The sequence below is a fragment of the Perna viridis genome, chromosome 6 (assembly GCF_037379345.1).
Source record: "Perna viridis isolate PV_CMFRI_1.1 ecotype Kerala chromosome 6, ASM3737934v1, whole genome shotgun sequence".
NCBI classification, from domain to species: Eukaryota; Metazoa; Mollusca; class Bivalvia; order Mytilida; family Mytilidae; genus Perna; species Perna viridis.
Window position 1 is genome coordinate 39,478,255 of NC_142450.1, and position 21,586 is coordinate 39,499,840.

The 21,586-nt window shown below is 31.0% G+C and overlaps 1 protein-coding gene across 2 annotated transcripts in view; it reads left to right on the forward strand.

Annotated features, from left to right (window-relative positions):
* LOC148614912 (sestrin-3-like) overlaps nucleotides 1-21,222 on the forward strand; it is a 34,061-nt gene extending 12,839 nt beyond the window's left edge. The window contains exons 3-11 of one of the 2 annotated variants that reach the window (XM_088589433.1): nucleotides 2,856-2,924; nucleotides 10,292-10,321; nucleotides 12,697-12,867; nucleotides 13,995-14,177; nucleotides 14,806-14,988; nucleotides 15,907-16,039; nucleotides 16,675-16,909; nucleotides 17,181-17,406; nucleotides 17,938-21,222. In XM_088589433.1, the coding sequence (XP_088445559.1) occupies nucleotides 2,856-2,924; nucleotides 10,292-10,321; nucleotides 12,697-12,867; nucleotides 13,995-14,177; nucleotides 14,806-14,988; nucleotides 15,907-16,039; nucleotides 16,675-16,909; nucleotides 17,181-17,406; nucleotides 17,938-18,024 (1,317 nt within the window). In that variant the 3' untranslated portion in view covers nucleotides 18,025-21,222. Of the gene's footprint in view, nucleotides 1-2,855; nucleotides 2,925-9,458; nucleotides 9,717-10,291; nucleotides 10,322-12,696; nucleotides 12,868-13,994; nucleotides 14,178-14,805; nucleotides 14,989-15,906; nucleotides 16,040-16,674; nucleotides 16,910-17,180; nucleotides 17,407-17,937 lie in introns of those variants that run through there. The other variant, XM_088589434.1, reaches the window with a different exon arrangement.
* The last annotated feature ends 364 nt before the right edge of the window (nucleotides 21,223-21,586 follow it).

Consider the following 21,586-nt stretch of genomic DNA (forward strand, 5'->3'; position numbering starts at 1 on the left):
CCAGCAGTACATAGTTCAGGATTTAGAACAGGGCAAAAAAATGTCAACAATATGGTATTACTTGAAGATTACTTAATGACACATACCTATAGCATTGATACTGTAGGCAACGTGTTGTTTAATTGAGAAGATTTTTAAATTGGAAAAGGGTTTTGTAACTTTGATATTAGAATTATGTGGGCAAATATATGCCCAAATCAGTGTAAAAATGTTGCTTTAGGGGATGACAATTTGATTCTGAGGTAGGGGCTTGGCAGATTTTTTAAATAAATATTCTGGCCCTGCAGGGTAGGAAACTCACTTAAAATTCTAGCCAGTCCTGAATACATTTTTTTTTCAATATATTTACAATATATGGCTATGTAGACTTGTGCTAAAATTAGCCAGCCCTGCCAAAAAATAGCCAGTCTCTGGCAGGCTACTATTTCTAACTCTGGGCCCTGAAAAAGTTATATATATTCTGGGCTACCCATCCTAGAAAATAAATAAATATTGTGACTTCAGTCCAGATACAGTACTTCATACAGTTAAATTGAAATAATCTTGCCCGAATGTGGTTGGAAAAAAAATTTCTGACCCGCAAAATTTCAAAAATAAATACTCAAGACACCACAAAATTTGCCAGTCTCCCCTCCATCAGAATCAAATGGACGGCCCCTTATTGCTTTGTTTTGGAAGAAAAATTTATTTTTTCATTCTTTAGGGCAAGACATTCTTGTTTTATCGTTGTCTATTTATTCATTTATTTTATCGTTGATCATATCCCTGAGATTAGATAAGGTAGATACATACATTTGAATTTTTATATTAAAAATTTTTTTTTTTTTTTTTTGGGGGGGGGGGGGTGTTTCCTTAGCAAAAATAAGACCTACATGCACATAAAACCACTGTAAACTTTTAATTGGAAAAACTTGTATGTTATTAACAGGAATTTACATTTGCAAAACTGTAAATCTGCAAGTTACTCAAAAGAAGTGGCCTGGAATTATTCCTCGCTTGCATGCTGTTACATGTATACCATGTAAACCTACTTCTCATTAGCCCTTGCTCATTTGTAATTTACCACCCACAGTTAATATAATATTTATCTTAATGATTTCCTATATTTAATTATATTTAAATGGTTTAACAAAAGGAATCAGAAGCCTATTGAACCAATTTCTGAACAATTCAACATAGCAAAATAATATGGAGTCTATATTCTTGTATGAGGACTTGTATGGTCGGTTTTAATATTACTAATATTAAATTAAATTTCTGATCGATTTTTATTGTATATCTTTTCCAGTTTCAGTGTCGGCCATTTTTGCTGCTGAATTGATCATGTGATGTTACTATATCACTGCCACAAATTGAAATTGGCTTATAGTTAAACCTTTGTTTTTTTTTAAGGTTGGGTCACGTCACAATCATCAAGCAACATAACATTAGCCATTTTATTGGCCGAATTTTACTTATGGAAATCAGGTTATAGTATGGTGAATATTGTTTGGGTGGAAAATTATTTCATAACACTTTTCTCAGGAACTACTTATCACAGCTTCTGGATATTTGGTATCCAGCATTGGGTACAGGTCCATATCATTTTTCTGATTTCAGGCCTGTCTGACATCTACTAATTCTACTTCCTGTTTAGCTAAATTCAACCATTTCTTTTTATGATCCATGTTATACCAATTCATAATGCATATAATCAACACATTTATGACAGTGCATGTGTGTGGGGTATGAAAAGTTGTAATAAAATCTGTCACTTAGAACTGATATACTCCATTATAACTGTGACATTAAGATGACATTGGACAGTTGAAGAGGGGGAATTTTCTTCTCAGTCCTGTGTAATATCAATAAACCTGTATATTACAAATGTACATGTACAATGCAACACAATTTCTAAAATGGATCTTTAGTATCTCTAACTTACAGTTTACACTAGACTTGCCATAATTAATAGAGAAACTACCATTTAATGTTTAGGAGGGGGATCTAAGATCAAATTTGTAATCAAAAGACAGGATGGACAGCCTGTGATTAAAAATTAAAAGGCAGGATCTTTTATTTTGTTATATTTTTTGCTAATGTAAAAAAAGAGTTTTGATGCTTTGTGCCAAAGGGGAAAAAAGGCAGGACCTATATTTTCTCAAAATAAAAAGGCAGAATAGAAAATTTTATCCTTGCCCCCTGCCCCTCTCCCCATAAAAAATCAGTTGGTTCCTTCCTTAATATTTTACAAGATGTGAATATTTGATAGTAATTAATGTTATTGATTTAAAGTAACATGCATATTACAGACAGACCATTTGCACTAAGTTCTCATTTAACAAAAAAATTAATAATATGATATTATTAATTTCCCAGGTAATATGCTGACTTTAAATAATAATGCATCCTTGTACAAGTTTATAAATATATTTATTTTTATTGTCTGTGCTTCAAGTTCTACTAGCTAACTAAAGTACTCTTTCAGCCATGATGAACTTTAAAATCTGAACAAAATAACACCTTGATGAAATATTACATAATCATTCAATGGAAAGTACACTTCTCATTGTTTTTTCCAACAGAAAACTGTTGAATTTTGCAAAACAAGAATTAACCTTTCTTTGGTTATTACTGCATGTAACTGTTAACATTTAGGAAGTTTGACAGGGTCAGGGTCCTTAGATCAGGGATTTCTGTGGTTTGTGTATTGACAGAGAGTAGATTGACAGTTTGTCTAACAGCTGTTCAGGGAATGGTTGCTGAGGAAAAATCAGGTGTAACACTGACCTTGTGTTGGTTAGTCCACTTTTTGTGCCAATGATCATATTTAAGTTCAGAATCTTGTTTATAAATTTGTATGTATTTTTTTGTAGGAACGTGAACAGATCTCACTGTCAAAATCATCAACTCTGGGGCCAAGCTCCTTCATACCAAACACAGAGGTAAGTGTTAACATAGCTTGTTTTATTGAGTTAAATTTGAACTTCCTCTCCATAAATTTAGAATATCATATCCACAGCTCTTTTGGATTTCCTCTAAATGCATAGTGTAGTGATAGAGATTCAAGGCTGTATTGCGGTCAAAAGCAGCTTGAACTGCTTGTGGACAACTGTGTTTTTGTCATTAACTCATTCCTAATAATTTCATTCATTAAAGTTTTCTTAGTACTTCATGTACACAGAAGAAGGTCTGATCATATATTTAGTTTATGTTACAGCAGGAACATGATAATGTCTATGAAACTTAAGTCTATACTCAAGGATGCTACCCCAATTTAATAGGAAAGTTTTAAATAATGTAAGAAAAATGTAGTACCATATGAGTGTTTCAGAAGATACTGTCATTATGGTTGTACACATGTATTTTAAGGGTGCTTATAATAAAAAAAATGTCTAGTAAATACATTTATTTCTCTACCACGTACTTATACTATGTTTAGTAAATAAGTTTCTGAGATGTTTCATGTTTGTATGGTATAGAAATGACATTTTGTGGTAAATGTACAATGTTATTTTGCGGAATATTTAAAGCAGGCTTATTTGAGAAGAAAACAAACACTTTAGTGACAGAAATATTATCTTTAAAGATAGATTTCTTATCCAATGCTTTGGTTTCTTGTTGCAAAACCCTAATTTTTCTCCTTGACGATTAAAACGAGATTTTCACAAGTTTCTAACAGATATTAGATTTATAAAGAGTTATTATTCAAAACCAACCACAAAAAATTTAAGACTAACAACAGTTAAACTCAAGACTTGTGTTAAGATATGCATTCACTTGTTATGATAGAGACTCAGAACATACATGTAAGCATGTTATTTTTTTTTTCTTTAAAAAACTTTAATGGGAAACTGAAGACTAATGGAAAAATGTATATATTATTGACCATCCTTGGCCTCAGGGGCAAGAATGCTCTCTGCAAAATATAGATAACATCAATTTTGTACATGTATACATGTTCTACAATAATCATTTTTACAAATGGAGTATGTCAAGACATTAAACTGCAGACATAAAACTCCTTATCAAAACTTACATCAGTGTATTACCATTTACACAGGGAGGTTTCTGTTTTATCTATATTTATAATAAGATTTGGTTCCCAGATGCAAAAATCTTCTAATAGAAAGTCAGTGATAAAAAATAATTGTACAATGTCATCAGATTTTGACCACCAAATCACAAGTTAGATCATACTTTCATGTAATACACAATATTTCTGTCATAAATCTGTCATAATTAGCTTGAGGATATATTTTTGTATCAAGTGACTGGTCATTAAGTAAACATGCCAGCTTGCAGGTTTTGATGTTGTTTGATATCAGGTGAGGGGATGTTTTAAGTTGTTAAACCCTGACCTGATACATAGTTTGTGACCATTATTGTCCATAATTATTGGCAATACAATTGTTTACGTGATTAAATACATATAATTGTAATGGCTATTAAAGGTTGTAATTACTTGGTGCACTGAGGGGGTGGTGTTATATGTGTAAGGTGAATGGAGTTAATTAGACATAGGTATTACTTCCAGTGGGACAAATCCAGTTCATTTAGGCATCATGTGACCTTATTTTCTATGAATTCAATTTAATTATTGTCTCTCTTTTATCAGTCCTAAAACGTGTACTTTTATGTTTGAGTGAACCTGTATTTTTTGGTGCTACCATATATCACTGATATCCTAAAATGCCTGAAATTTTAATCAGATGGTATGAATTTTTTAGTTTAACTCATAACAGAATCTGTCAGTATTCAATGTGAGGTCGGTAGTAAGATCGAAACCATTATATATTAGAGATCATGCTGCAACAATCTTTTCCCTTGTGACAACTTTGAAGACAAAAATGACTAGGGAAATTTGACAAAAACAAATTTCAGTAAAAAAAACATGCGAGACCAGACAGACCTTGCGTTTAATAGAAAATAGCAAATTAGTATTCTTGTAACATATTTTATTTCATACTCTCACCGATTTTCTGTCCTGTTGATTGTATTGCATAATGATGCTATTTTTAGTATCGGAAGTGTTTTACATGTAGAAGTATTGTTTAGGTTGTACAGCACAATTAGACATTTCCTTTACAGATTACAGTTTTCTTCATGGATTTTGACCCCTGCCTTCCCTGTTTCATATCACTAAGTAGGTTGGATTTTTTTTCATTTTTGTTAATGGTTTGTAGAATTAAGTGACATTTTTGCTTTTCTCAGCACCTTTTTTTATCTAAAGTTCTGTATTTATGTCACATAAGGACAAACAGGACCGTTAAGCAACACTTTTTGTCAATAACTATCTGCAAATTTAGAAGATAATGCTCCACCAGGTTTCTGACCTTGTTTTCAAAACTTTTTTTTTTAATATACCCTTTTTACAACGGTTTGCTAAGGACATTAACTGTACCTATAAAATAAATCCAAAAAGTCACATCTCAATATTTTTTTTACAAACTGGAATAAAGTATAAGGGGTTTCTGATTTCGATTTTGATCAAAGCTGAAATTCAACCAAAAATGTGATTTATAGTCAAATTGTTTACCTTTATTATGCATGAGTCATTTGAAAAAAATTGAGATAGTTTTGTATCAGTACAATACTTTTTTTATTTTAAATCATCAAATTTTTAATTCTAGGAAAATTTAAGCACTTCATGATTTTTCCTATTATGTTCTAGGAAATAAGTCATGTTACCACTACTCTGTTCCACCTTAATTTCTCCAATATGCAATAAGTTTACCCCCCCCCCCCTTTCACTTCTTATCTCAATTTTAATCTTTCTTTAATTCTTTCATGCCACAACACAAATTATTCAAGAGACATTGTATATTTTACTGGTTGAGAAGCAGGAATAAAGAGATTAACAAATAAATATTTATTCTATAATGATAACATTGATGGTTGTATTCATTGATTTTTTTAGAGAGACTGGAAAAATACCAGGAAAGAAAATTAAGTAAAATTCCATTATTTCTATATTTGGCAGATATATTAGCATTTCAGAATGACTAGCTGTAAAACTCTGTAGATAATAGATTTTTTTTTAACTCAGGAATACAAACTGACTTTTTGCTTTGTTTTAATTTGTCAGTATGGCTGTGGATCATATCTATGTTTTATCCATCCACCTATGTTTCAACAATGCAGTTGAATGTATCTCACAGTTTAAGTCTTGTCATATTTAAGTTAGAACAAATATTTTTTTCTTTTGATCCTGTTTTACATTTGATGTCATATTGATACCAGAATGTTTTTTTCTGTGAGCACAATTTTCTCAGTAAATATAGGGTAAGACTGCAAATGATCTCCAGAAAATTATATTCTCAATTAACACCTAATGATTGAATAAATTTTAGAGTATTCTTTAAATTACATATTGATCTTTATAAGGAGTTGGTGTGTCCCCTTAAACCCGTTAAACTTGCCTTCACTGTGAAAAAATGTGTGAAAATTACACAATTCATCAAAAGCAATTACTCTGAATGATTTACATTGAAGCAAGACAACAGAGTAAACTGTCAAACAGTGACATAACAAATTAAAGCCTACCATGACAGCTGTTGGGACCAATGCACCTGCTGGCCCCCATGCTGAGCTTCATACATGTAATTCATGTAGTTAATATCAAAATACTGGTAGAACTTCATGTATTACATGTATGACAGGTTTGTGTGTGAGGAAGGACAGAGCTGGATACATGGAGGATGTGCAGTGTATTTGTGATGTCAAAACTGTGCTTCATGAAGTTTTGAGATGGATATGTGCAATGATCTTGGTAGAAGTCCCCAGATAGAAATTTTCATTTTTTTTGTTCTCATTAATGTTCAGCAGTTGTTACCCTAATTAAAATTTGACAGAATAAGAAACCCTATTCTGGAAATTCATATTTTATTGAAATGGAGTTCTAATGCGGAAAGAATATTTCCAAATCTCTCCTTTTCAAGAAATGATTTCAAGTGTCCAGCAGTCTTATTTAAAATAGATAAATTTCTACAAAAGAGTAACAGGACAATGCAGAGATAAACATCACAGCATTTATATTGCAAAAAAGGGTTTTCTCTTTAAAGGGCAAAATGATTTGAAGGCATGAGGACTCTTGATGCATACATTGATTATCAAGTTCTGTAGTCAATTACTAAGTTCTTAAGTAGTTTTGTAACACTCGTTCAGTAAACGGCTTATTTGATTTGAAGGAAAATTAAAATTACTGGTATCAATTAAGTGCCCTTTATGAACTAAATGACATCCACTCCTGGCCATACATATGGCTTTTTATTTAGTGACTATTACATTACATCAGTGTATCTGGGTGGTCAGTGCCTTTGGCAGAATCAATGCTTCACCAGTTATGTTTAAATAAACATGTTACCAGTAGAGTCTTTATTTTGGTCCTATGTAATATGGTCTGATCAGATAGATGGGTTATACAGCTATGATAATACCAATCACTTGTTTTCATGAAACTGAGGTTGCTTGAAATTGTTTGGAAGATGCCAACTTAATTGTGGTATAATTTTCAGACTTAAATTGGAACTTATTTTTTAACATCCTACTGGCTATATATTATGCAGTACCTTGGAAAAGTTGTGTGTCAATCCATCTGTCCGTCCCCCGACTGTTTCCAGATGATAAGTTAAGAATGGATCAATGATATTTTTTTAATGTTGCACAATTGTTTAGTTATATAAAATACAGGTTAAGTTCATTTATTCAGCAAAATCCAAAATGTAGTTTTCGAGTTAGACCATTTTGAACATTTTGCTACCACATTTTGTAGGATATCAGTTAATGTTCCATTATTGCCCTATTTTTTTTTATTCCAGTTGCACCTGAATTTTGACTTCAATACATTTAAAACTGAGATGGGTGTTTATAACTGGAAGATAACAAGATGATGGATTTTTGAAATGTTATCTTATGATATGATTTTGATCAAAATGTTTTCTTTGCATTCTTTTACATGTAAGTGATAAAAAAATAAAACCTTGAGATTTCAAGCTTCATGAGAATAAAAGTGAAATTAATAGAAGAAAATAGGAGTTGAACAATGTGTCAAATTATGTAAAACATTTAAACAATGTACATTTTAATTGTGTGCCTAGGAATGCAACAGCATAGTGTTAAAAGTACATTAATGTACTACCGATAGTTACTAGTGAAGCTTCACCAACTTAGTACTTGAACTTTGTTTAAATCTAAGTTAATGTCAAACTTTTTTTTTCTTTTGCTTATCTAAACAACTTGAAATAAATGCTTTAGTTTGTAGCCTTGGGGTTTGTCTCACAATCAGTATTTGTACATCATTTGTTACCTGAAAGGTCTGGGGATATTTTGAATGACCAATTCACTTTATTTTATGTTTTGCTCTGGGATATTAACTAACTTACTTGGTATGAGATTTGAGGAGTTTTATGTACACAGGGGCTATTTTTTATGCACTTTGATTTATTTGTAAAGGTACAACACTTTATTGAGTTGTTTAAGTTTTGTTATATTGACTTGTCTACTCCTTGATTTTTTATTGGAGTTCCAAATTTCTTAAAAGATTTTTATAATTTAGAATGTTTAAAAATTTTATTCTTATTATAGATTCTATTCCCATTTCTATTGATATATTATGGAAGAATCCCAATTGACTTAGTTAATTGGTTTTTTTTTGTTTTTTTTTTTTCAATCAATAATCCCAATTGTCTTAACTGCAGGGCAGTAGATTAACATAATTAGCATTCTGTAAGGTCGGGCTTTGTGTAGAACTCCTTAGCAAATACTCAAAAATCACTATCCAGGAAAAAACAAGGGTCATTATAGTGGCCAAAAGTAGTTTCTCCTTGTGCTTTTATGTTTGAATTTTTTTTTTATACATTTTGAGATAAATCATAATAGAGACTTTTTTGCCACTTTTTGAGATTAACCCTTTCTGTCATTTTGTGCTGGAACTAAATTTTATTATTATAGTGTAATATTTGTATTACTGTTGTCCTAAGGAGTTAATTAAAAAGAGTATGTTTTGTATAATGTACTTTATTTTTTGGAAAGGTTTCTGTGCACGAGTTAATTTAACCTTGCACGTAGGCTTAAAATTCTGTAGTTTCTTTTATTATTGAGTTGCGCAAAAATTATGCTTATTTTGTTTACAACAGCACGTTGTTCCTTTGGAAGGTGAAGGTTACTTTAAACACACCTCCTTATCCAACCAATCAAAACTGTACAAAAGGTGAAAGGTTTTCTAAAAATAATTTCAGGACCGACATCATTATTTGTGGCTTCCAAGAGTGGTTTGTGCTATTATTTCATTCTATCATCCACAGTTTTAATAATACATCTTCAAATTAACATAAAAATGTTATTTTTGTCTCATTTCTATCTGTTGATATTGTTTTGTTTAGTTCTGCTGAGTGGAAAATTTTTAACCATGTGATGCGTATCTTTAAAGCGGTTGGTTGTTTGTGTTAGGTTAAAGGCTACATGAATAAATTTGCATATATTGACTTTATTGTGGAAAAACTTATCAGCTGTGTTATTTCATTCAAAACTGCCGAACGACACACACATAAATGTTTGATTTATCGAATAAATTGGATAATTGCACTTGCAGTTTTAACTTTGATCTCATTAACGGCAATACGGAGCCTATTTCAGTGATATTACCCTTTTGTGGCATGTGCAATCGGAATAAAAATTTGCAAGATACACGGAAAAAATCACGTTTACAGAAAAATGACTCAATGGTGCTTAAAGAGGTAGGACTGATTTTTAAAAATGCCTTTAATGATTGCAATTCTTTTATATATTTCATGGGGGTTGTACATAAACAGACTCGTGTTGATGTCGGTTCATGCATTGGCCGTTGGTTTTGATAGGTGTGACAGGTGCCCCTCTGTGGTCCCGGCATGTGTCCGCTAGAAATAACGGTTAAATATGATCATAACAAAGAAAAATCGTTTTTTTTGTCAGTGAACTGGACCCTTTCCTTTTATCAGTACTTATCACTGGGGTTTGTTTGTGGATATAGTTGATTGGCAGTTTTTTACTATGATTTTTTAATTGACAATCCGTTATCTATATATATGTATACAGTAGTTGAATTTATAGAATATATAGATAGATATATATATAAATTTTGTACCAGAAGGCGAAGTATTTTTTTGGTACTCTTTATCCTTAAGATTTTATATATGAAGGCTGTAGGAATCTTTTTTTGAATGTATGATTAGGTAAAAGGGTTATTTAAATAATGAAATTTATTTTTTGATAATATATTTAATTTGTCATTAGTGCAATTGATTTTAGTGACAAAAATTTCATTTTCTTTCAGATTATACCAGTCAACACAAAGGAAGATCAGGTATGGATCCTTGCATAAAAATACTTCTGTCTTTGTTCTTTATTATTCAAGATTTTTTTAATGCATAGCATGAACAACTACTTGTATTATTTTACTTAAAAAAATATGATTTGGAGGGGTTTTTTTATGTCTCTATAATCATTCTGAATAGTTCTCAGTATGTTCTTGTTGTAAAATGAAAATCTTTGTTTTGCATTTACTTTTTTTTTTAATTTTAGATACATGTACATGTTGCAAAATAATAAAAATAAAATTTCTCTCGTCCATGGTTGTCCTATGGATACAAAATACGTAAAATACCAATCACATAGTTTGCAAATTTCTATATGCTGTTCACATGTTTCAAGAGGTAACCTCTCATCAGCAGCATTAGAATCAAATATATAGGAAGATCTAAATAATAAAAAATAACAAAATTGGAAGCGAAATCCATCATTAAGAGGTTCTACCATGCACAAGTAATGAAACCTCAGTATTTTATATGTAAGTTTAAAGTTGTTGTACTTTTGCTGTTAACTATTAAATGGACTGTTATCAGCTGTGATGATAAAAATTGTTATAGCTATTTTTTTATAAATACATCTTGCACATGTTACATAAGGTTCTAAATAGGTTTTCTACTAGTCAGTTTGATCAATACCATCTGTCTGTTAAACGGAAAACTGGGGAAAATATATGTATGATTTCTTTATAATAAACTTTTTTACTAAACTATTACAATAAAGATCTAAACATGTGAATGAGGGGATAATAATATGTCTTTATGTCTTAATTATACAATACTAAAGATTAAATATAATATTTTTTTTGTGGAACAATCTGTAAAATAAACAAAAGCCTTGTAATTAAAAATTCCTTTGAACCAGTAAAATAAATACTGGGGCATTCATATCTAGTCTTAACTAGATTTAAATCCCATGTAATCTTACTCAGGTGTAAAAATTAAATACAATGTAGTCAATACAGGTAAAACTAATCAATGAATAGCTGAGGTACAATTGTAAATATGCTGATGCAACCCCCACATTAGGGTAGATGATAGGGTGATGCAACACCAGTATATATAGCTGATGAAACTTACTTTCCATTAATCTCATGAAGAGGATGTTATACATGTAATAGGGGAGTGTGTTAGAGGGAGACTTGTGTTGGGTTAATTTCCTCTTTTCAAGGAAGTCATATTTTACTTTGCAAAATGATGTTAAAATTGGAGGATCTAAAATCAAAAAAGGTAAAACAATTTTTTTTATTTTATGTCAATTTTCTCTCAAGATTGTTATGATACAATGCAGTTTATTAGAATTGCACTAATATCAGTGAATAATGTACATGAATTAGATACAAAAATATAGCAATTCTGAATTTTTGAAATCATGTTGACATGACAGATATTATATAAGACAATTTGGCTTTGAAATACAAAATGTAGATCTTACTGAATTAGAAATTGATTCTGAGTGAATGTAGTGTGTAGTTACAACATCCAATCAACATATGGGGATTTATTGTTTTTGCACCATTTCTTATTATTTTATCATTTGTCTCATAATTTCATGTATTAACCGGAAATAAATTATCTAGTCTCATTAAATGAAACCTCCAAAGAAAACCACTTTGTAGCATTATATTATGTGAGACATTGCACTGTGAATTTGTCACAGTCAGTTCATGACAGGTGATATGTTGTGTATGCCTGACAGAACGTGTTAGGGATATTAATTAAATTATCCCTTAATTAAACCAGCTGACAGTTTTAATATTGATGATTTTATTTCACATTTTTATCTCTTTATGATAACCAATACAAAGGAATTTCTAAATAGAGCCAGATTGTCAAGAAAGCTTATTGCTAATAATATTAAAAATTGGAACAAAGTTACATAACTGCTTGTATAATCTAAACAATTGTTATCCGGTTTCCTTAGGATTAAATTATCTCACTGTTTGTTTTTTCAATAAGTCTTCAGGTTGAGAAGGTTTTGAGGTGATGAAACAATATGTACATGTATGGTCATTGTTAAAAAAGTTCTTCCTTGGTGCTGTGCATTTCTGACCCCAATAATTTGTACCTCTTTTTTATTTATGTTGACCCTAAAAATTTATGAAGAAATTTTTGTAGCACAATTTATGATCTTTTAGTGATCAGAATAAATCATTTGAAAGGCTGGGACAAAATATAAATGTCTACTAACACTGAACCCTTTCTAAAACAAATTTTATTTTAATGTGGCCTTACAGAGGAAACGTGGGTGATAAGTTGTGACATCATAACTATGTCAAACATGTACATGTATATCCTGATCTACCTTCATCTTATTATTTAAAAAAAAAATATATATTCATCATACATTTGTACATGTGTCTTTTTTTTTCAGACTCAAATGATATTCATCGACCAATTTCTTCAAAATAACCGCTTGGATCATATGACTCAGCTTATGAGCTTTCATCCATCATATTTAGAGGGTTTCTTGCGGACACAACAATATTTACTTCGTGGAGATGGCCCTCTTCCCTTCCATTACAGACACTACATTGCCATTATGGTAAAGTTAATTATTTTTTCTTAGCTTAAATTGATGTTACATATATATATGTAAAAGGATATGCTTTGATAATTATGTTTTTGGCAATAAAAAATATATAGAACATTTAAGAAAAGCATTTTGATTGATAAAAAAAATAAACTTTATTAAGTGGGTGAAGTAAATGTACTTAGATAATAATTTAGGATTGCATGTTTTATCACTTAAATGTACATCATATGATTTGAAGGTTTGGTTATGAATGAATTATAAACATGTATTGCAATGAAACCGCAAAACCACAAAAATGAGATAATATTAAATTAACTTCATGTAGTTAAGAGTTTGAATTAACTTCTGGCTGACTACTAGATCATTTGTTGTGTCAGTAAATTAAATATGTACATGTATCTTTCGGCTCTTAATACATGTACAAGTAAAACTTAATGAAAACATTTTTTGTTCTGTGCTGACTTGTTATTTATCCCACTGTTATTGACACCTCTGATGTTCACTTCATTTGAAATATATTTGTGTCTTAAGCACAATGAAAACAAACAATAGGATTTAGAGGAACAGGTTGTCTAACAGGTGACTTTCCTGTGTTAATTATTTTGAACTTTAGAATACCTTTTTTGAAAAGAGATAGTGGTATGATGGGTTTACCTTCTCATTTGCATGGAATGATATTGATCACACTGTGATCTCACTATGTATGTCGCCAATACATGACAGGCCGTTATAACTTTCTAAGCTTGACTGATTACGGAAGACTTAATCATGTACTTTTGTCACTTTAAATTTTAAAGTTTCTGGTAAATATGTATTGTGATTACCAGAACATGAGGTGTGCCCCTGAAAGTTAATTATTTAATGTTTAAGTGCAGTCTTTTAAGTTAATGTAAATGAAGGGAAGGAACTAGTTCTGGATGATTTCACAAAAAGTTGTACAATGTATTTGTAAAAGAATCTCAAGTAATGACACCACAATGCTACATTTCTGTGATGATGTCAGTACTTTCAACTAAATGAACATGTAATTATACACACAATTCTTTCTGTGAAATCAGCTACAGGACTAGAGAAAAATTGTGAAAAACTGGTACTTGTATGTTTAACAGTTTTTGAACTCTTGGTTGTCTTTTCAGGCTGCATCACGACATCAGTGTACATACTTAATTCACCTTCAAGAAGAAGATTTTATTCTACAGAATGGAGATCCTGATTGGTTGAAAGGACCGAACCACATCCCTACAAAATTACGGAACTTATTTGAATTGAACAAAATGATGGCACACCAACCCTGGTTGATAAACAAGTCTCATATAGAAGTATGTTTTGTATTCAAAAGTTTAAGTCCATACTAGAACAAGAGTTGCTGCCCCTTAATTTTAAGCATTAGAGAATTTTATCAGACTGGGTAGAGTTACTCAGAACTACATAAAAAAGAATCAGTTACAAACATGTTTGATGTATGCAGTTGTTGACATCCTTGACCTTGTTCCATAGTGATATTTAGCCTATGGACATATGACAGATTGATGTCTTGATCTCAAGATTGATCAGTGGTCAGGGAAGTTTGTCCATCAAAATTATACACTTAGTCAAATGTTGGCGACATGTTTCCTTGGTTATATGAAGATTCATTGAGCACCTGAATGATAAACACATGGAGCGGGCAATAAAATCATATTCATGTGCTGTTTGACTGGTGTAACTGGTATATACATATTTTTTATGAAGATTTCAGTTGCACTTACTAATATATGCCATATGGTGAATTGTATTTTAATGTTCAAAATTATTTATCAAATCAGATTTGCATTTAATATGAAGCAATTTAAATATCCACACCTCCTACCCCTTTTTAATTATTGTTCATGACATTGACACTAAGTTCATTGGAGTTGTTGTTATCATTGTAAGAAGGCTATTACAATGTAAATCTTTGTTTTACAGAAACTGACCAGAGGGAAAGATAACTGGTCACTGTCAGAACTAATGCAAGCTATCTGTCTGATGGCTCATTTCCATGCTATGTGTAGCTTTGTATATGGATGTGGGGTACGGAATGAATTGGACCATAATGGAGGACCAGGGACACGAAGATCCTCCCTGGGGGATGAATCAGATTCTGATCAGGTATGCCATTGGAAGCATAGGAGTTCTCTGTCATATTAAATGTGAAGCAGTATACATACATAGACAATGCATTGCACTAATTTATTTTTGGATGTGGGAAAATTGCTACATTTGTTTTATTTTTAGATGTCTAAAATATATGACACTTTTATAATCACTTGTAAGTTAATGTGAGGAGTTCACCTAGAGATTTATTTTTAAATGCTTATCTAAGCAGCTTATATCACTGCAGTCATTGATAAATCATTTATTTCATCATAAAAATGTAGGTGTTTCAGTCTGAAATTCTGATAGATAACTTAGTATTTGAAAATTATCTAATATAAATAATGAAGGTGATTGAGCTATCAGCTGAAGATAAAGATATATTTTTAAAACGTGATAGAGAACAAATAACATAGAAACAGGAGCTATTAATATGTGCAATTAGAAAGTCTATTCTACCATGTTTTGTACTTTTATCTTTTTCAATGATTCTGTTTGAATTTTTTTTATGTATGGAATGTCTATCAAGTATGAAAACTGCTTCATCATTCTCACAATCTTTCTATAAGAACTCCATGAGTAAATGTTTAGGTATGCATACCAGTGTGCTCTCTGGAATTTTCATTTGAACATTGACCAATAGCATAGCTTAGTAGATTAAACTTAAAGAAAAAAGCAGTGCATTCTAATAAAAATTAATTTCCCACATAGAGATACTAGTATATCCATAATTGCATAGTTAATCATTATGTAATAATTGTAATGTCAGGTGTGCAGCATCAGCACCATTATAAATCTGCTTTACTATAAAATGATTAAGTTATGAAACAAAAGATCTGAAGTTAGTTTTTGTTTAGTTGGCACTTGGTAAGGTAGAGTTGTTTAATCAATCTAAGTTTCTATCATCTATATTCATACCCATATGTTTTACAGAGATCTGAACCTGAAGTAAAAATTAGTGAGATTATGGAGAGAATGAAACAGTTACAGGAAGAGGAGGAAGATGAACCAACTGAGGAAGAAAGACTTAAAAGATTTGAAACAATAGAAAATCAGAGTGCTGAATGTAAGTAAGGGATGGAATTAAGGATAAATGGGAAAGAGATTGGGCCTGGGTTTCATAAAAGAATCTCAGTTTTGAGAATTTCCCCATTCCTGAGTGTTTCCTTTCAATGATGGGTCAAAATTTTAAGTTTAAGAAGAGGAAAGACTCAATTTGAGAATTTTCATGAAACCAGACACTGGACTGGAAAACTGAATCATCACCAGTACATGTACATGTAACATAGTAATTGAGATACTTTCCTTTAATATACCTTCATATGAGTTGGGAGTGAAGCACAAATGAAAAGGAAGGATATTAAAAATGGGAAGACCATGGGCAAAAACATGTTTGAGAACAAGCAGACAAGGACAAACAAGAATACAGACAAAAATTAAGATGCATAGTAAAGAGTAATCAAGGGAAAAAAGATGCTAGTGGAAATCAAAAGAATGTAATCCAGGGACAAAGACCAGACAGGGAACACAGACACACACAACAAAGAACATAAAACAACCAAAATAATATGACAAAGCAACAAAAGTGAATGAGCAACTTGGACTTCACTAAAATATGTCCAAATATTTGAGTACAAATGTATATTATATATATGTTTCAGTTTTAATGTAGCAATTTTATCAATTCTTTACTGTTTTTAGTGATTAATTCCTCAATTCCTTCACCGAGAGTTGAAGCTCTGAAATATGTGGATGATGTTGAGTTTTGTTATCAAGATTTTGCCAAGAGAGACAATATTGACTCTATTTCAACATTTCGTGCACAAGACTATAACTGGGAGGATCATGGATTCTCATTAGCTAACAGATTGTTAAGTGATGTTGGCAGTTATTTAGAAGAAAGATTTAACATTGCCATTAATTTAACCTACTACACGTAAGTACTTAAACTTCAAATTCATTAAGACTATTCATAGTCAATTCTTTGTACTCAGGTCATTTCATTCTTTAGTAAAATACACTTATAAAAGTTTACTTTGTGCTTTGAAAAATACTCAGAAAAAAAAACACATGCCTTGGTTAAAAGTTTGCATGGCTAAAGCAGTAAGCAAAAAAGAAAAAAAAACTACATTGTGTGCAATCAATTGTGGCAAGGGAAGCAACACTCTATAACATAACAGGCTATATCAGAAACATTTCTCTTTCAGAATGGGAAAAGTGAAAAATGTAGACACAAGTGCTTTCAGATGCTGCATATGGAACTATATTCACTTACTTTATGGCATCATGCATGACGATTTTGACTACTCATTAGTGAACCAATTGTTGGACAAAAATTTAAAATCATACATTAAAACTGTGACATGTTACCCTGAGAGACTGACCAAAAAGGATTATGATTCATGTATGCAGGAGTTTAGACACTCAGAAAAAGTAAGTATGGCACAAAATGTACATTCTATTTTTATGCAAAGTTCAAGGTTTTTTCATCAGTTCATCATTTTTTTTTAGGGTTTCTAAGAACCAAAAAAATACTGCAAACATTTATTGAGGTATTGTTATGTAGGCTGTTTATTGTAAAAATGGTGAAAACAGATTTACCATGTTGGTGGTCATCATTCACAATGTTATTTTCTTCTAAAGTATTGTATTCAGGTAAATTATCTTAAAGAATAATAATAGGATAATTAAATGGAAAGATTGAATAACCAAAATTATATCACAAGTGTCAAAGAATGCCTAGATTAATGAGTGAACAGAACTTGTTCGGCACACAAGTTAAATCTTCAAGTGCTCTTGGCATAAGTGATCATATTTTGGTTATTCACGATAACCAATGGATTAACCTATTTATTGCATAGATTTCCTTCATAATTTATCAATATATTCAACACAAAGTTGATAAGACACAGTTATCTATATAATAATGACAATGTTCTAAGTGTAGCTATTTTTCTATTTTAGGTCCATGTGAACCTTATGCTACTGGAAGCACGATTACAAGGAGAACTGTTGTATGCATTACGGGCGGTGATGCAGCATATGACATGAAGTGGAGGATGTGTTCTAGTCTTTATGGTCGATGATGCAGAGCATGGCCATGGATACCTGTGATAAAGTCTTTCAAAAGTGATACTATTTTACCCCGTTGTGAAAGTTGATTAATGATGTGTGTTTATTACAAGTTTGGGACAATGAAGATCTTTTTTGTGAGGAAGTTGGGATTTTCTTTAGCTTAGATCAGCACCTTTTTTAAAGATTTTTCTAAATTATAAATTTTTGAATTTTCTAAGATTATTAAATGTCATTTAACATAGTTATTTAATGAATATTTAGCAATATCTCATCCCAAACATTCCCATCACCTTGATCAGTATTTATTTTTATCATAGTTACAAGTGTTCCCTATATCTTCAGATTAAGTCTTCAATGTTCTAACTTGTTTTAACTGAATGAATGTCTGTTGACAAAGAAGTTATTTTTTATTTACAAAGATGAGATTAACGTGAGGTGTGGTAGAATGGTATTGTGTGTATGGATATACTGTTTTAAAGTATTTCTACGTGGAAGATGAATAACATGTTCTGTTAGATAGCAAACTTACGAACAAAAGATGTGTAGTAGTAAGCAGTTATAAGTCAATAATTAATGAATCTGACATTCATGAACTTTAAATTATATAGTGCAGGGACAGGATTGCTAATTCTTCATATAAATGAGGTCTGCATTGTATTTAAAACGTATTTGTTATGATGTACAAGATTTTTTCTCCATTTGTCATGTCAGTATGACACTCATCCTTAATCCGTGGGAAATGTATACCAGACTATTGAACTGATTTTATGAAAAAGTATTGTAGTAAAACCCGGAAAGAAAATTCTACATTCTTTTAATTTGGTCTATAGTGCTAAAATATGGGTGATACTGGGTTCACACACTAAACTATAAAATCCAGTGATGTGACAAATAAGAGAAAATTATAGGCAGAATTGGTGTGATTATCTTGATAGCATAATTTTTTATGGTGCAAATTAATACCCATTGTCTTCCTGTAGATTTTATCACTCTCTACACATATCATTCTTAATTGAAAAAAGAAAAACATTTTTTTTGTTGGAGTCAAAATTGATTTAATTATATTTTTGACTTGTGAAAGTTTTAACTAGAATTTGAATGCATTGTTGTAAATGAGCTACTTTTGCTTCATAAACCACTGAATACAATGTATTTTAGCTCTTTCATTTCAAAAATGAAATTCCATGGATCTTACTGTATTAGCAACTTAATTATTGATGCATAAAAATAGTGTGATTTTGAAAGCTAAGCCTAAATTTCAATCGGTGCGTTGTATAAAATTTAATTTTAGACACATTGATACAATGTGTTAGAGGTTATATATGTGATTTGTTTTTTTTTGCGTGAGATGGATGCCTTTATGCTGGACTGCTTAATGATATGAGATTACGAATTGATGCATTAGACTTTCTGATACGGGTATGGACAGAGCTGACTGTTAATGTAGTTCCAAAAATTCTTACATTTAGTTACAGTTCAGTGGCAGTGTTTTGCCTTGATGGTGGTTTTGTTCATAAATTTTCAAAGTAGGGTACAAACACCTTTGTTGATATTTTTCCATTTGATTGTGTTTATTTTTTGGATTTATAGAGTAGTGAGTACAAGTAATCTTTCCAACTTAAATTACCTACTGTGTTTATATGATCTTAAATTTTATTATTAATGTTTGTTTTTATGGTTTGTTAAGGAAGTAGACCTATTGTAAAGGACATTACTCTTGAAATCAGTGATATGTCTGTATCATATTCAATTTCACCTAAGCCTTTTAAGCTTTTCTTTGAATCAGAATGAAATGTCCAAGTTACTTTGATGCTTACATGAGGTTATTGTAAAATGGTTAGTAGAAACATTCTAATGATTTGTAAGAGTTGTGTCCCTTACCCTAGGTCTACCTCTTTAAACAGTTTAAAGTGAAATTGATCATTTCATTCATGAGAAAAGTATATTGAAAAAGTACAGTGATTCAAATATGTATTGATAACTTTTTTAGGTATGGAATTAGAGATCTGACCTCACCAGTGATTAATCCAAATTGTCAAAAGGTTATTATCAATTCTTGATGACGAAAATATAAAGTATTTTGCTTTTTTTGTACTTGATAAAATTTTGACAATCATCTGTGTTGAAAGTAATTATCACAAAAATACTCGAATAGTTGACTAAAATGGAAGACCAATAATTTATATACACTCCTCATTTTGACTAGTTGAAATCCTTGTTAAGCTACATGAATTTGAAAAAAAAACAGTGCTATGCTATTTTTGTTGCAAAATTATATGTATATATCTGAGATCCTGTACTTACAAAATTTAGAGATACCTTCCTGTCAAACCAGGAAGTAAATTACAGGTGAAGGACACCACTTACATAGCCTTGATTACTGCCAGTTTAGTGTAGTTACTAGTTTGGGCATTAATGACATCTTCTACCTTACTTGTGAATGTTGATCTCTGGTATATGTAAGCCTATATAGCTGTCTGTTGGCTATATTATTGTATATATACTTCAGGGATGAGGAGATACAGTCATTCTAAGTCAATCAAGACTTGGGAATACAATGAAGTGTGATAATTTTCATATTTGGGCTATTCAGTGGTGAACCTTCGACCTACAAATTTGTGCTTTCATGTTGTGTATATTAGCTGCGTCATAGGGCTAACTTACAAGATTAAATCTTGACATTTGTTATTAGCATGTGACCATGCAACAGGATATAGAATGGCGTTGAGGCCTTCCGCTTGCCTTCTGAACAATCAAACAAGCCAACTGTAGATTCATTGTTACGTGTATAGTTGTTGTTTAATAGAGTAGATTACAAAATGAAGAAGAAAAAAAATGTGCCAAACAGTCCTGTATCTCTTCTGTCCATCCTTAGAATATAACTGACTATATTCTGTATTTACTTCCAGTAAAGTAATTGATTTTGTCAAACATGTAAATCTTTTAAAATTATTTTTTGTATTATTGTATGGCACATTTTGTAAAAAAAAAAAAAAAAAGGAAAATTTTCTGGTAGAGGTGCAGACTGACATGATAGATCTACACAGTAACTTGATATCATACATGTGTGGGTTGTTTACTTTAGTAACCATCTGATAAAATGTCTATTTATTACTACTAAAAACCTTTTATATATTGTGATAATGAATGTTGGAAATAAAACATAATTTATTATGTACTTGTTTGTATTTTATATACACAGGAATCAGGGGGGATCCAGGATTTGAGTTTAGTGGGGCGTTAATTGAATTAAATGCCATGCAAAGGAAAGCAAAAAAATATTATGGGGTGAAACTTGTGGTAAAAAAATTTTTCTTACCGATTTAGAGGGGGCGTATGCCTGGCACGCCAGTCCTTGGATCCATGCCTGGGAATATATTGCTTGTGTGAACTTCATGTGATATGTTCAGATGAAAGTTCACTCAAAGGGTCAATTCACATAAATTTCACGTGTACTCAATTTCTTTTTAGTCTATACGGTTGAAAGTCACACAAATTTTATGTGAAATAATTTGTGTAACTGACTATGAGCTAAGAA